The following is a 15,453-nucleotide window of genomic DNA, read 5'->3' as shown; positions in this document are numbered from 1 at the left end:
AAAAAATATACAAAATAAAAGTGTTCATATTTCATTGCTGCATTCACCAAAGGTACAGAAAAGAGAATAAAATAATAATAATAATAAAATAAAATAATAAAATAAAATAAAAAACACTAGAGCATTTAATATTATTTACAGTATTTTTGTGAAGACATTAACATGTTTTATGCCATGAGGTAAACATACCTTGTAAATTTTCTGAAATAACAACTGCATAAAATTTTACTGTCTAAGAACTTTATTATTTTGAAATAAAATTCTCACCACTAACAGAAATTGAATTCGTTTTTAGAGAGCGAGAGAGAGAATAATGGCTATGAATTACAGCATATTGATGTTTAAGGTTTGTTTGCATTACAAACCTCAGGTCTCAACTATTTTATCTTCCCATTGTGTATATGCATTTATGTCCTAGCGTTTTTCTCCTCATTTGGTTAAAACGTCAAATAATACTTTTATTTAATCTTCAAATAGTTTAGTGTATAATAATACTGTATGATATACTCTATTTATTGTTTTAAAGAATCAACGTCATTTAGGATTCCTGTGGGAGATGGACGAGGCATCATCGGCACTCGCCATTTTGAGGGGCAGGGTGGGCGAGGACCTTATGTTCGGGTAGGGGTGGGGGAGAGACGGCGGCATGTTGGCAAAATGGCTTCAGTGAGGTGCTGTGCCCTGTGTACTCTCTAAAATACATTCCTGTGCTGGACTGCACTCTCCCTCTGTCGTGTTCTCGAAAGGAAAAATAACTGTTCTAATTACTTGCCCTGGCATATGTGCGGAACAGCTGTTCTGAGCGGTTATTTTGTAACAGTCATCGGCGTGAGAGAGCTGAGAAGTCACGTTTTTGAGCGCGCGCGCGCGCGTGTGTGTGTGCTGATAATGCGCCATTACTACGTCATAAAGCAATGCAATATTTACAATCCCCACGCGCCGTTTGTTTTTCTTTTTTGCGCGAGCTAACCAATACAATAAACGCTACGAGTAGCTGCAAGATACAGCTTCTCAGGGTATTTTACAAAAATGACATGTTATTTTTCTTCCAGCCTACCTCAATAAACTACAGTGCAAAATTGAATAAAGCCTTGAATTAGTGCAAAAGAAGGCTTTTCTGTGCTTTCACTTTATTACACACTGATTTCAATAGGATTAGCTCAGTAATGTCGGACGCTTTACCATGCAACACCACCCGGAACTTTTATCGCTGCCCGGAAACGACCACTGTGAGGGGAACAGAAGTACCCGAAGGAAGACGGGGGCACCAAAAATTGACACGGGGCGGAAAATATTTGGCCGACCCTTATCCGTTAAAAAATACGAGGAAAACGGACTGTAAGGACAGTTTAGGTTGAAATCCTGTGACGAGAACTACGTCGCGCGAGCTTGAACGTTAGCTCGCGCAGTCAGCGGAAATCGGAGTTTGTTTAACGGATCGAGAACGATGGAGAGGCCTGCGAGAGTGTTTTTCCACGGGATGAGGAAAAATGACCTGCTAACCTGAAATCGGAAACCGCCTTTGTGCACATCTACGCTTTCGGCGCCCTTTTCGCATAAGTTATTTTCACGCTTTACTCTCCTAGAGGACTTTCTTCGTTCACGAGCAGGTGTGACTGCATAGCATTTGAATGCTTTCTGTTGTGGTGTAAAAGGGTACGACGTCTTTATTTAGCTTGCTAAGAGGCTAGTGAGCCCAAATACATCTGACGGACTGTCTGCACTCACAGTCACTTTCTTGTTTACGTTTCGGTCTTTTTGACATCTCGTTGGGCCCTACGCAGCAAGTAGCATGCATGCATTTAAATAAAAACAGTGAATACTGTCGCAAAGTTGTTAATACATTAAACGTGTCTCATTTTGTTCTAATTTACATTTCGAAACTTTTTGGTCTCTCATAGAGGGATGTGATTGAAAAAGTGATTCCGGCTCTTCTCCCTTCACAGTCAACAAAATCATCTCGGAGAGCCATCAACGCCTTTACTTCAAGCTGTGAAGACATTGGTAAGTGCAATTGCAATTATAAAATTGATCTTCATAGTACCTTCAAGAATTTCTTGTCAAGTGTATGCATTGCTGACGTTTGCACCCATTAAATAATTACATAACCTAGTGCTGTTGCAATTAAATGTTTTTACCCTATTTTATTCATTTTTTATTTATTTTTTATTTTTTTACTTATGACAGGTATAATGTTAAAGGGATAGTTCACCCAAAAATTTAAATGTACTCATCCACATGCCATCCCAGATGTGTATGACTTTTTCTAATGCTGAACAACACAAACTAAGATTTTTAGAATAATATTTCAGCTCTGTTGGTCCATTCAATGCAAGTGAATGGAGGCCAGAACTTTGAAGCTCAGAAAAGCACATAAAGGCAGCATAAAAGCAATCCCTAGTGGTTCAGTCCATGCCTTCTTAAGCTATATTATAGATGTGAGTGAGAAACAGATCAATATTTAAGTCCTTTTTTGCTATAATATTCGATATTCACGAAGAATGTGAATCACAAGAAACAAGTGGACATTTTTAGTGAAAAATTACTTAAATATTTATCTGTTGGATTTATATTAAGACATGGATTTAATCACTGGAGTTGTATGATTATTTTTATGCTGCCTTTATGAGCTGAGATATTTTTCTGAAAATCTTTGTTTGTGTTCAGCAGAAGAAACAAAAAATCACATACAGCTCATACAGAAAAAATAAGTGATCACTGCAAAATGATCAGTTTCTCTGGATTTACTATTTACAAGTATGTGTTTAAGTAAAATGAACATTTTTGTTTTATTCTATAAACTGACAACATTTCTCCCAAATTCCAAATAAAAACATTGTTATTTAGAGCATTTATTTTCAGAAAATGACAACTGGTCAAAATAACAAAAAAAGATGGTGTTTTCAGACGTTGAATAGTGCAAAGAAAACAAGTTAATATTAAGTTTTAAACAACACAATACTTATGTTTTAACTTGGGAAGAGTTCAGAAATTAATATTTGGTGGAATAACCCTGATTATCAATCACAGCTTTCATGTGTCTTGGCATGCTCTCTACCAGTGCTGAAGCACCCCCAGATCATCACCGATCCTCCACCTGATCGTCTAATGGATAGACGGAGACCTGGAGAGGCCTTCAAGCCACAGTGTTTCGCACTCACTGTGAAATTTGGTGGAGGATCGGTGATGATTTTGGGGTGCTTCAGCAAGGCTGGAATCGGGCAGATTCGTCTTGGTGAAGGACACATGAATCAAGCCATGTACAAGGTTATCCTGGAAGAAAACTTGCTTCCTTCTGCTCTGACAATGTTCCCCAACTCTGAGGATTGGTTTTTCCAGCAGGACAATGCTCTATGCCACACAGCCAAGTCAATCAAGGTGTGGATGGAGGAGCACCGGATCAAGACCCTGTCATGGCCAGCCCAATCTCCAGACCTGAACCCCATTGAAAACCTCTGGAATGTGATCAAGAGGAAGACGGATGGTCACAAGCCATCAAACAAAGCCGAGCTGCTTGAATTGTTGCGTCAGGAGTGGCATAAAGTCACCCAACAGCAATGTGAAAGACTGGTAGAGAGCATTAAGACGTCTGAAAGCTGTGATTGGAAATTAGGGTTATTCCACCAAATATTGATTTCGGAACTCTTTCTAAGTTAATAAATTAGTATTGTGTTGTTTAAAAATTAATGTGAACTTGTTTTCTTTGCACTATTCGAGGTCTGAAAACACAGCATCTTTTTTGTTATTTTGACCAGTTGTCATTTTCTGCAAATAAATGCTCTAAATGACAATATTTTTATTTGGAATTTGGGAGAAATGTTGTCAGTTTATAGAATAAAACAAAAATGTTCATTTTACTCAAACACATTCCTATAAATAGTAAATCCAGAGGAACTGATAATTTTGCAGTGGTCTCTTAATTTTTTTCCAGAGCTGTACATCTGGCAGGGCATGAGGGTGAGTAAATGTAATGAGTAATAAGTAAAGTTTTGGGTTAAAAAGCCTCTATTTTGCTATTTTTATTGTTTAATACTATATTTAATACTATTATTTTTTATTTTAAATTATATTCTCAGCATAACAATTTGAGTGAAATTCTGAAAAATTAATTTCAGAATTTCATTTTAGGCTTATTTATTATGTCCCACTTTTGTATTAATGACAACGTGAGCTGGCATGGCCTCCAAAAGTTGTTTGAAGTAGATTAAAACGTAATGATCCATGTTATCTCTACATTATTTTAAAATGTTACAAAGAGTTCCAATGGACACAAATAAATCTATCTGACCTTATGTACAAACAGGATTTAACATAGTGTCACAAATTTGCTTACTAGTGCTGCCCAATTTGGACAAAAAGTCATAATTGCGATTATTTAGAAAAATACTACGATTAAGATATGAACTGTGATATGATAAACAAAAAACTAGTAAGTGATTCCTTTTTACCAAAATTTGGTAATGTTTTGCACATTTTCTACTGCCAATAAAAAGACTTGCGCTACTCTTAGAGGGTTCACACTAGGGCTGGGCAATAGGACGATGTTATCAGATATCGGTGATGTCTTGCAAAGATCCCGATGCCGATTGCGACACTTATTGGCAGACGATGATCGACAATATTGGGAAATGGCAAAACCATGGATCTGGGAAAACGCCAAATATATTAAACAGTAGCCCAGGGTGTGAAACTAGCACCCGCCACCCGCAAATTGCAACGAGGCTGAATCCAGTTCGCAAGCTCCTCATCCAAATGTATTTCATGTTTGGGTAATTTTACTCATCTACCTGCAACAGGCGGACGACCTGTAAGATGTCTCGGAGTGATGCATGACAAGAAATGCTGTTTGTCACAGACACATGCTTGAAGAAACACACGTTATTATATTTTTAAGAACAGACAAAAGAAAACCGTCAATGCTCGTGTCTGATTCACCGTCTGATTCAGGCGTGCAGCATGAGCCTGTCATGTGGAACAAGCACATGTAAAGAGTTTTCGCTCTTTCTCTTTCATTTGTCTGAAAACTGTTTGCAAGAATAATGTCATCTATGAGAATGCTGCAAATTATCTCCGATCGTCTCAGGTAGGGCTGCACAATTAATCTTATTTTAATCGCAGTCACGATTTCTGCCTTTCATGGTTAATTAAGCATAATCATCTGCGATATTAGTGAGATAGCAAGCAGAAATGATCAGCCAGACAAAGTTGCAAATTGTTGCTTATTTTTATAATAGCCTGTCTAAAGATGATAGGTCATATCACAAGCTTCTGTTTTCACCTCACCTGACCAATCAAGCTCTCTTTAGAAGTTCGCCACTGACCAAACACTTTTCAGTTTCGAACACGAACTAACATATGGAACCACAGATGTTTATGAGTATGTTTCATATATCACTCTGATTGATACAAGGGTCGCATCAGAAAGCTGGAACATGCTGCCTTCGGAGACTATGTGGAGGTATGATGAAAATCCAGTCATTCAATAACTCTGTCTGTTCAGCCATTAACTGATTACGCAGCAAGTCAGCTGAATAAACTTTGGTTGCAGTGCGGTGTTACAGCGGTTTTAGAGCGGTTCTGTGCTCAATAGCGATGAATTCCATCTTGTGCTCTCATTATACACCAGCAGCTGTGCTTGGAGTTTGGTTAGGTTCGTGCGCGTCACTAATTTGTGTTGAATGTGCTAAAAGGTGCTTCAGATTAACCTCATTGCACATTTGAGTAATTTCAGGTATGTTTGGCCATTACAAGTGTCTAACAAAAATCAAAGGTAAATCCATGGTACTAGGGTTTTGTGGGTCGAGTAGGAGATTAAGGCCTTTCACCATATTTGGATGGAGCACCAGAGCCTGCCAAAACTGTTGTCAAGAGAAACAACACATGCACTTCCTTCAGTTTTTATTTTTTTTATTTTTTTTTACATAAAAGTAAAGGCTTAAGATCGTTTTGCATTGCCACCTGCTAAATTATTACAGAAATATATTACTACTGTTTACTGCAATAATAATAAAAGTAAATCATTTTTTAAAGAGAACTTAAGTGTGAAAACCCTTAAATTGGAAGTAAAGCATGGGCAAAACATTACTTAATTTTGGTCAGAAAGAATAATTTACTTGTTTGTAGTTTTAACATGAGAGCTGCTGTTTAATGTAATTTAATTTATTTAAGAAAAAAAATCAAAGCTGTGGCAACAGTATTTTTTTGTTGTTGTCCTAATCGTGATGACTGAAGCACAAAGTGTCATGTGACCACGCCTTAATTCCCAGCTGTTATTGCAAATTATTATTCTTTTTTTATGTATAGGAAACATTTAATGATAAATATATATTTTTTAAATCTGGCATATATATAAAATATGTTGTTTAAAATAACATTTATAATTTTTGTGGTGGGGCCAGTGAAAATGATGGCAGGGCAAGTAAAAATTGGGCCTGACTGGGTGAGCAAGAATAAAATCCTGCCTAGCCCGTAGTTTTAGTAATAGCCCTGCCAACATTTTCACTGTCCCACCACAAAAAATTGCTATTAATTCTCGGTAGTGTATTTTATATGTACCAAAATATTTTCCATTAAATGTCAAGTTTTCTTGACAAGTTGTTAAGTAATTAAAAATGGGTTTTCAATTTTGCAGTGATAGCTGGAAATTATACAGCTACAATTATGGCTATAAATTCACAACACGCTGGAAAGCATTGCAAAACATTACTGATTGGTTTGAAATTTTCAATCCATTCTTACTGATGCCTCTAACTTAAGACAATTGCAAGTCATTCTTGCAATTTCAATACCTCATGTTAGCCATCTAGTTAATGTTACCTTGGTGACAAGTTAAAACATTAGATTTGGCAAAAACAGCTTTCAATACAGCACAGAAAACCAAATGTTTTAAGTTTGCAAGGCTTAACATGAACGACAAACGTAAGATTTAGTGATAACGCAGCAGTTCAGTCAACTGACCATCATGATCGTTAAAGGAATAGTTCACCCAAAAATTAAAATTCTCTCATCATTTACTCGCCATCCCAGATGTGTATGCCTGTCTTTTTTCAGCAGAACACAAACAAACAAACTTGGAAGAATAATTCAGTAGGTCCATAAAATGCAAGTGAATGGGTGCCAAATTTTTGAAACTCCAAAAAGCACAATATAGCCATCATTGGTAAGTACATATGAATATCTATGCAGAGGAGGCTTTCACGCTCAAGTTTGAACTTCAACCTCGTCAACGAGCTGGCCGGAAGCGAACATTTTTATTAAAAAATATATTTTTTAAATATTGATCTATTCCTTACACCTAGCGTTTCACTTCAGAAGACATTAATTAATCCACTAGAGTTGTATGGATTACTTTTAGGATGGCAATATGTGCTTTTTGGAGCTTCAAAAATTTGCCACCCATTCACTTGCATTTTATGGACCTACATAGCTGAAATATTCTTCCAAAAATCTTAATTTGTGTTCTGCTGAAGAAAGAGAGTCATACACATCTGGGATGGCATGAGGGTGTGTAAATGATGAGAGAATTTTCATTTTTGGGTGAACTATTCCTTTAATTCCTTTAGTAATTAGTAATACTGAGAAGTAACTTCTCAGTAGTAGCCTAAAACATTTATGGTTTGGGTAATGGTTGGATTGGTTTATTTATTGTTATTTTTTTTTATGAAGTCTATAATCGACTCATTTTACTAGGAGTTTACTATGCTTAAAAGGGATTGTTCATTAGGGTTATGGAATAATATGCTATGGCTAAATTTCGTTTTTCAGTTGCAAGTGATAGTCATTGCTTCTCATGACTTGATTGTACCATGCTTTGTTGTTGTTTTGAAATATTCATGCTTAGATTCAAAGGCTTATATTATTTCTCACCTCAGCTTTTTTAAAGATTTGGACTGGCGACGACCGGACAGGAGGAAGACAACGACCGACAGGACGACAACAGTCAGGAGCAAGAAAGAACTACTTGGTCATATCACTGTGCTGTGTTTCTGGTCTTCCAGCTAAGAAGTTAAGAAAGAGGTTGGATATGCCCTGTGGACAATCTGGCCTTTCCCCTGTTTCGCTCCGATTCGAATGATTGAAAACAAGTTGGTTGCTCATCAGAAAAAGTTGGTTAGATTTAAATGAAGACATTTTTGAGAGAAACTCAAATTGGGACCATTTCTAACGGGACTTGTCAAAGAAATACACGAATATCAAGAAACAAAGACATTCCCTCATCACTTCAATTTTAAGTGGCTTTCAACACTAAATTAATTGCTTTTTAGTGATAGACACATTTTGTGAAGCAAATTTGAAATGGTATTAGTTGACAAACTTTTGTTTTAACTGTAGATTTACTAACACAGACCTATGTTTATTACATGACATTGTGAACCACATTTTGTTTTGTTTTTTAATGTCACTTATTTATAGATTATTATTTAATCCAAGACTTCCAGAGATTTAACACATATAAGTGGCCTATTACTATATCCAGAACTCTTTTTGTTTATCTGGGATGGACAGTCAAACATCAGATAAATTACTCTCACACAGCATTTTTTTTTAAAACTGGAGCTGCTAGCAGATTACTTTAAAGCTTTATCTTGATTTTTAGTGGCCCTAGCACCACATTTCTCTGCACATCTATTACATTAGGTAGCATTGTCCACTTTGCTGCAGTAACAAGGGAGCAGGGAAGACATCTAAGAAACACCCCTCAACAGTGAGAGGGAGATGTTCCAGTTTGGAAAGTACCCTATGGACATTTTAGAAATGCTCAGTGGACACCAGGCTCACCAGTTCAAAGGACTGGGGCTGGAAAGACAACTGCAGCACCAACAACAAGTCCAACTTCAGCACCACCAGCAGCAGCTTCAACAGCAGCAGCAACAACAGAGCGAAGCCTCAGGTGGCCTCCTGTCTGGGCTTGGCCTTGGCTCACTTCAAGGATCTAGAAGTAATGCATTTGCTGATTCATCATCCATATTTGCCAAAATGAGTGCACCCCCTCCACCTCTTCCACAACAAACTCAGTCCTCATCCTCACAGAGCACACGTAAATCCAGCAAGATGAGCAGCAGCAGCAGTGGGAGTGGCAGTTCTGCCTCTGGCTATCCACAGTTCTTACGCACATTTCACCCGGCTGAGGCAGCTCTAGCCCAGGAGCAGCTTCACTCAGGAATGGGGCGTTTTGATTTTTCAGGGGGCAGTACTGGAGGAGGCTCTGGTGTAATTGGAGGAGTTGTAACATCTGCTCCACCTCCACCACCCTTGCACCCTGTCCTTTCTGTTCCTCAGCCATCTCCTGGACCATCCTCCTCCTCACCCTCTCCTTCGAGTTCAACCACCACTTCTAATAATCCCTCCAGCAGTAGCAACTCAGTGGCTGGATTAGTTGGAGCTCAGTCAGATGCAAGGAGTTTACACCAGCAATTCAGTTGCATGCTTGCTGCAAACCAATACCTTTTTTCTGGAGTGCCCACAAATGCCAGTTTGGAACAGTTTCTAGTCCAGCAGGGTCCCCATAATCATCTTGGCCTTGCAGATTCAAATACAGGTCTTGCTCCACCTCCTGCCCTTCATCCTTCTCACACCCATGGCCATCCAGCCCCCCAGCCCCAGCAACAGCAGCAGCAGCTGCCACCTCATGCATTATCTCACCCGCACAGCCATGCCCATCCACACCACTCTCTTCACCCTGCCCCCCAACCATCTCCTCTTGGTGGTTTTGATTTTCAAGGCATCCCTGTTCTTTCCTCTAATCAGCTGGCTTCCCTAATGCAACAAGAAGCAGGCCTGCCTTTGCCACTCCCACTCCATCTATCTGTACCAAAGGATGAGGGGAAAGGAGATAGTGGCTCTGGGGCTGGAGGAAGTGGAGGTAGTGGCAGCAGGAGAAAGAAAGCCATGGCTGGCTACCTGCCCCAGAGAAAGACAGATGGTAGCAGTAGCAGCAGTACTAGTGGTGCTAACTGCCATGGCAGCTCTGGGGCACATGGTCATGATGGGTCCTCTGGTCTTGTGGGAGGAGGTGGAGGGGTTGGTATGAGGGGTCTTGGTGGTGACCCCTCCTCCATCCTCTCATCGCCAACACCATCCTCCTCTTCTTCAACTGTCTCCTCCTCTTCTTCCTCTGCCCCATCCTCAAACTCTGCCTCTGTGCTGGTATCAAATATCTCTCAGAACCCTAAACCTGAAAGCCAGCAATCAATGACTCCAAATATCACACAGCCTGAGCAAGAAGCTCTCTTTCATTGTGGAGAGTGTGGCAAGTCTTTTTCCTATCTCCCAAGCCTTCGGCGACACATACGCTGCCACGAAGAAGATGGTAATGGTAGAAGCAGCACAATCACAAATCCAAGTCATCAGCATCCGTCAGAGCTCCCCCACTCAACACAGGATGGAATTTCTCAAAATGCTCACCACCAGCATGAGCAGAATCCAGACCCAATGTCTTCCACTTGTTCAAGTCCAGATAAGTCTTACTGTTGTAATGAATGTGGAAAGGGGTTCAAGAAGAGAGGACACTTACTTCAGCACGGTATCATCCACTCTGGAGCTCGCCCATATGCCTGCTCTGTCTGTGAGCGTTCATTCAACCGCAGAGAGTCTCTAACACGACATGAAAAAATTCATGAAGAAAAGCCCTACCGCTGCCCAGCATGTGGCCGTTGCTTTATAGAGAGCACTTCTTTGCTTAACCATGCTGCCTCTGGTAACTGTGGCAAGCCAGGGAGGAGATCAAGAAGCAGTGATGGTAGTTCAATAAGTTCAGTAGAGGGCAAGGTTGAAAATGATTTCCCAAGTGGACAAATGAGTGATGGAAAAGAACTGGTATTTTGCAAAAACGAGGATAGCAGAGCAGGGATGTCCTGTGACAGTCTGTATTCTCAAGGAAGAAGTGGTACTCAAAATCCTGTGTGCAAAACTGAAGAGAAATATAATCCTGAGAAGTATAATCCTGAGTATTCAAGAGATCCTTACCAAACATCATACAGGGTCGATGACTACCGTCGCCAACAGGGTAACCCATCATCCTACTCTGGAGACTCCTGTAGCAACAGCTTGTCAAGTCCAGCCCTCAGAAAAGCCCCTTTAGCCCCAACACTTCATCCACACCCTCAAAATCAGCAGCACCATCACCAACAAGCTCATCTTCCTCTGTCCTCTCTTATGGATGACTCTGAAGATGAAGTCACCAGTAGTGCCATGTCTGCCATTGCTGCTGCTGCTGCTGCCTCTGTCTTGCCTGCTGAGATGAACAATAATGGGGGACGAGAAGAAAGAAGGGATATCATTGGGGGTCTGTTAGGAGGGCTTGGCTTTGGGTCCATGGGTACCTCTTCCTCTACATCTGCAGGAAATGGTGGGAATGAAGAATGTCTAAGTGGATCAATGATACCTTTATCTCACCCAACCCAACAGCAGCCTAATTCACAAAATGCCAATCCTAATGCCAAACCCAAGCGGCCACGGAAGCCCAGACAAAAAAGAGAGCCCAGACCTGGTGGGGCTCCAGGAGAAGGAGTGAAACGTCGGAGAAACAATCAGAGTGGTGCTGGTGGAGATGGCTCAGAAAGGCCTTATTTATGCACTGTCTGTGGGCGGGGATTTAGCAGGCGCGAGACACTTCGTCGACATGAACGTGTGCATACAGGGGAAAAGCCATTTCATTGTGACATCTGTGGAAAAGACTTTCGAGAACCTTTTCACCTAACTAAACATCAGACTGTTCATTCGGGGGAGAAGAACTACAAATGCACCCTCTGTGGAAAAGATTTTGGATATGCACAGAGTCTAAAAAGGCATGAAAAGCTGCATCTAAGGGGAGATTTTAAGCCGAGGCAGAGTAAAAGCAAACCTTCTGCAAATCAAGGGGCACCCGCTAATCAAGATGGCAATCAAACCAACCCTGGCGCTTATTACTCATATCCTCAGGATAAAGTTGAAGAGTCTAATGCTAGCACAAGCAACCAACCCCCTCCTAAGCTATACACATGTGAGATTTGCTGGAAATCATTCCGCCATCATTTTCACCTGACTGCCCATCACCAAGCCATTCATGAACATGGTGGGGAGAAACTTTTCTCATGTGAAGTGTGCGGTAAGGCTTTTTCTTACTCCAATAGCCTGACCAGACATAGATTATCTCAACATGGTTTGGCCCGTACTGGACCAACAACACAACCAACAGGAAGTGAGTCTATTGGAACTGCCTCATCTGTCTCAGAGAGTGAGGCTGCAGCCAATGCTCTCCTTCATATAACGCCTGAAAGTGGAAGTCATGTAGTACAACAGCCCCACTCAACCATTGCTCACACACAGCATCCTCAGCCTGCTGGTTATTCCCCACTCTTCTACACTCCTGAGTCGGGACATCACAGTTCAAATGTCTCTTCACACCCCCAACATCTGCACTACTCAAACCCCTCTATGGGTCCCCTCCAGCTTCAACAACCAACAAGCGGAAAGGGGCAGTTAATTTATTCAGGGGGTATAAGTAACACCCTTCATTCCACTCCACCTCATATCCACATTTCACCACCCCAGCACTCTCAACACCAGCAGCAACCACACCCTTTCCCCATGCAGTCCCAACTTCTACAACAAAGCCCTCAGGCCACAGGAGATGCCACCCAGCGGAAGAAGAAAAAAAAAAAGAAAAAATATAAATTTACCAGTGGTGCGCAGTTAATCAGTGGATTCAGTGCTCATGAAATTGCCAGAAGGCATATATATTTAAAAAGGAAGAAATGCAGGCTTCAGCAGCAGCGAAAAAGGAAGAAGTGGCTAGCTCAGCTAAAGTGGGCCAAGTTTACTGGAGGAGGGCTTGGTATAAATTTAGGTGGAGGAATGTGGCGTGTGGGGAGCTTAAGGTTTAGAGGCCTGAGGTCTCTCATAGTCCCCTTAAAGTCATACTCTTGTCCCGTCTGTCCATTCACCACGTTTACAAGCCGTATAACTCTTTCAGTTCACCGCGTAACCAGGCATCCACCAAGAAAACATGGCCGTCAGGCTCGTCTACGCTGCATAGTCTGTGGAAAGCATTGTAGAAGGCTAGTGTCAGCTCTGCGTCATCGGGCCTACCACCTCTCTCAAGGAGCTTTCTCTTGCTCTCGATGTCCCTCACGCTTTTGGAATGGCACCCTCTTGCAGCGCCACCGATTTGCTTGTCGGTGTGTTAGTAGAGGAAGCAGCATTTCAATAAAGGGGACTAATATTCAGAGGGCAGAGGACCAGATTGAAAGATCAACAGTTGTGACAGGGTACAGGCACTAAATAAATGGACATCTAAAAGAATAAAAGTCCTTAAAACAGATGTTTTGGAAGCAATGTTAACGTGAAAGTAGGCATAGAGGACTGTTATGGAAATTACCACACATTCGACTCCTAAAATGTGTGGTCTGATTTTAACCAAGGGAGTGCCTCAAAGTAAAAGACTCAGTTAACAAAAAAAGCCTGTACCTAAAGAACCATCCATTATAGGCATGGATCTCTAACACGGTTTCTCCAAAGGGGAAGATTATTCTAGAATATTAAACTGTTTTTTGGTAGCACCTTTGGTTGTAATGGTAGCATCTCTATCCTCCTATAAATGCATTCACTATGTATTTTCGTAACTTTATTTGTGCTGCAATGATGGATGCATACCAGTGAAAGTGAACTAATCTGAACAGTAACAATCTATTCTCTAAACTAGTTTCCCCCCCTTACTCAGAGTTTAAAGGTATAGCCTTTGTTTACTTTCAATTATACGTAGCTTTTTGTTCCTTGTGGTGTCGTGTTTTGTTTTCCCCCCTTTTGCTGTCTTCATGTTAAAATTCAAATGTTTGACCTGAAACTGAACGTTACTGGTTGGGATGCAGAATAAAGTACATAGTGTGTGTATACCCTAAAAACAACTTTTATCAATAGACACAATGTTCAATTTAACGGGGTCTCAAAGATTATTCATCAGGACTCTCTGCAGTAAAACTGTCAAAACGTGCAAAATATTCTGCAGCGCTGATGTGGAGGGGACAGAATGGTGTTGATAATGCCATGTTCCTGTGTTTAATGTCACCATTTTTATTTTTATTTTATTTTTTTTAAATATGTAATGAACCTTTGCAGGTGTTTCTATGGCAAGTGTTAATGTCGTTGGTTGCGAGATTGGCTAGAAGGAGAGAGGAACAACCAGCCAGTCTGTACTGTACAATGCGTATTATATTTTATTATGTAACGGTTGTTCTTTCTTTTTTATTATTCAAAGTATAAGTTCTTTTTTTAATCATTTTTTCTATTTTAGGGGTGGGTGGGTATGTGGCAGGGTCTGTCATTGTAAGATGTGGGGAATATATGTATCAGTGTGATTTTTGTTCCCTGCCCTTTTGATCTGTTTAACCCAAACCACAGTTTAGCCCAGCTTTCCCAACACTATTGTATTCATTCTCAATACATTACTTAGCTCTACTGTCCCAATGTTTTCCTCTCCATAAACAAATACAAAATATAAATACTAAACAACTGTTTTCTTTTTCTGAGCCAACAGAAATGTTGAGTACCTCAGAAAGCAAATAAAAGATAGACAATGTTATACAGTTTTTTGGAGTATTTGTAAAGGTTGAATTATTATGATTTTTTTTCCCCTGAATGTTTATGAGAAGTGGAGCTCAGCCGCTTGATGATGAGCAGATTAGGTTCATTGTTTTTTATGGCATGTAGGTTAAATGATTTATAAACTTAAAATGAGAGGATACGGCCAGGTGTTATACACCTGGTGCCATGGTGCAGTGTTCTGCGGGATGGGGCTGTTTACAGCTCACCTGTTGGCACATGCCCTCTAAAGTGCCACACACTATTAGAGGTGGAGGGAAGAATGCCCTTATGGGTGCAATGGTTTGGTGTGTTAGAGGAACACAACCGTCTGTTCGCTTAGTTTCTCTTCAGTGTCTCCAAGCGAAAGTTTAATGAGTTTAAATACGGAACATAATCTCACGTGACTTTAATTAAAATGAACATGAACCTGCAAACAATGTCCTCTAGATGGCGGTAGTGTCCTGTAGTTGGCGGTGGTGAGGACATTAATCGACTTGCCTTGCAAGGCTTGCTGTGCTCTGCCTTAAAAGATTAAACATACAGATAATTCTAGTGATTCTGTCGTTGTACTTATTTTTTTATTATATCAGAATTATATATATTGCTTAAATTTGTCTCAACCTGCTACTTAGCACTAATTTTGTATCAGTATTATAGAGAAGATTTTTATATTTAAAGTAACTGTAGCCAACTGTAAACTCTCAGGTTTAGTGTTGGCAGTTTTTCCTCTCACAATCAGATTTAAACAAAAAATGGCCATATACAGGGTCCTGCATTCATGGAAAACCTACAAATATCAGGGAATTTAAAAATTGTGAATGTTTTAAATTTGAGATTTTCTAGACCTGGAAATGTTATAGAAATTAGTCAAATCATCACATAAATGTCTATATT

At 40.2% G+C, this 15,453-nt stretch overlaps 1 protein-coding gene across 5 annotated transcripts; it reads left to right on the top strand.

Annotated features, from left to right (window-relative positions):
• Positions 1–899: 899 nt before the first annotated feature.
• Positions 900–14,560, top strand: LOC127421522 (uncharacterized). Of its 5 annotated transcripts, none has more exons than XM_051664620.1 (3): positions 900–1,610; positions 1,947–2,004; positions 7,872–14,560. In XM_051664620.1, the coding sequence occupies exon 3, from the start codon at positions 8,716–8,718 to the stop codon at positions 13,258–13,260; it is 4,545 nt and encodes a 1,514-aa protein (XP_051520580.1). In that variant the 5' UTR covers positions 900–1,610; positions 1,947–2,004; positions 7,872–8,715; the 3' UTR covers positions 13,261–14,560. The 5 variants fall into 5 exon arrangements, with proteins under 5 accessions (XP_051520580.1, XP_051520576.1, XP_051520578.1 ...); XM_051664616.1 differs by having other exon boundaries at positions 1,902–2,004; XM_051664618.1 differs by having other exon boundaries at positions 900–1,656.
• Positions 14,561–15,453: the final 893 nt, after the last annotated feature.

This window comes from Myxocyprinus asiaticus, chromosome 30 (genome assembly GCF_019703515.2).
Source record: "Myxocyprinus asiaticus isolate MX2 ecotype Aquarium Trade chromosome 30, UBuf_Myxa_2, whole genome shotgun sequence".
NCBI lineage: Eukaryota > Metazoa > Chordata > Actinopteri > Cypriniformes > Catostomidae > Myxocyprinus > Myxocyprinus asiaticus.
This window is presented reverse-complemented; position numbering and strand designations above follow the sequence as displayed.

Excerpts from the sequence above, each read along its gene's own strand:
- LOC127421522 (XM_051664620.1), top strand. The coding sequence starts at position 8,716 with ATGTTCCAGTTTGGAAAGTACCCTATGGACATTTTAGAAATGCTCAGT.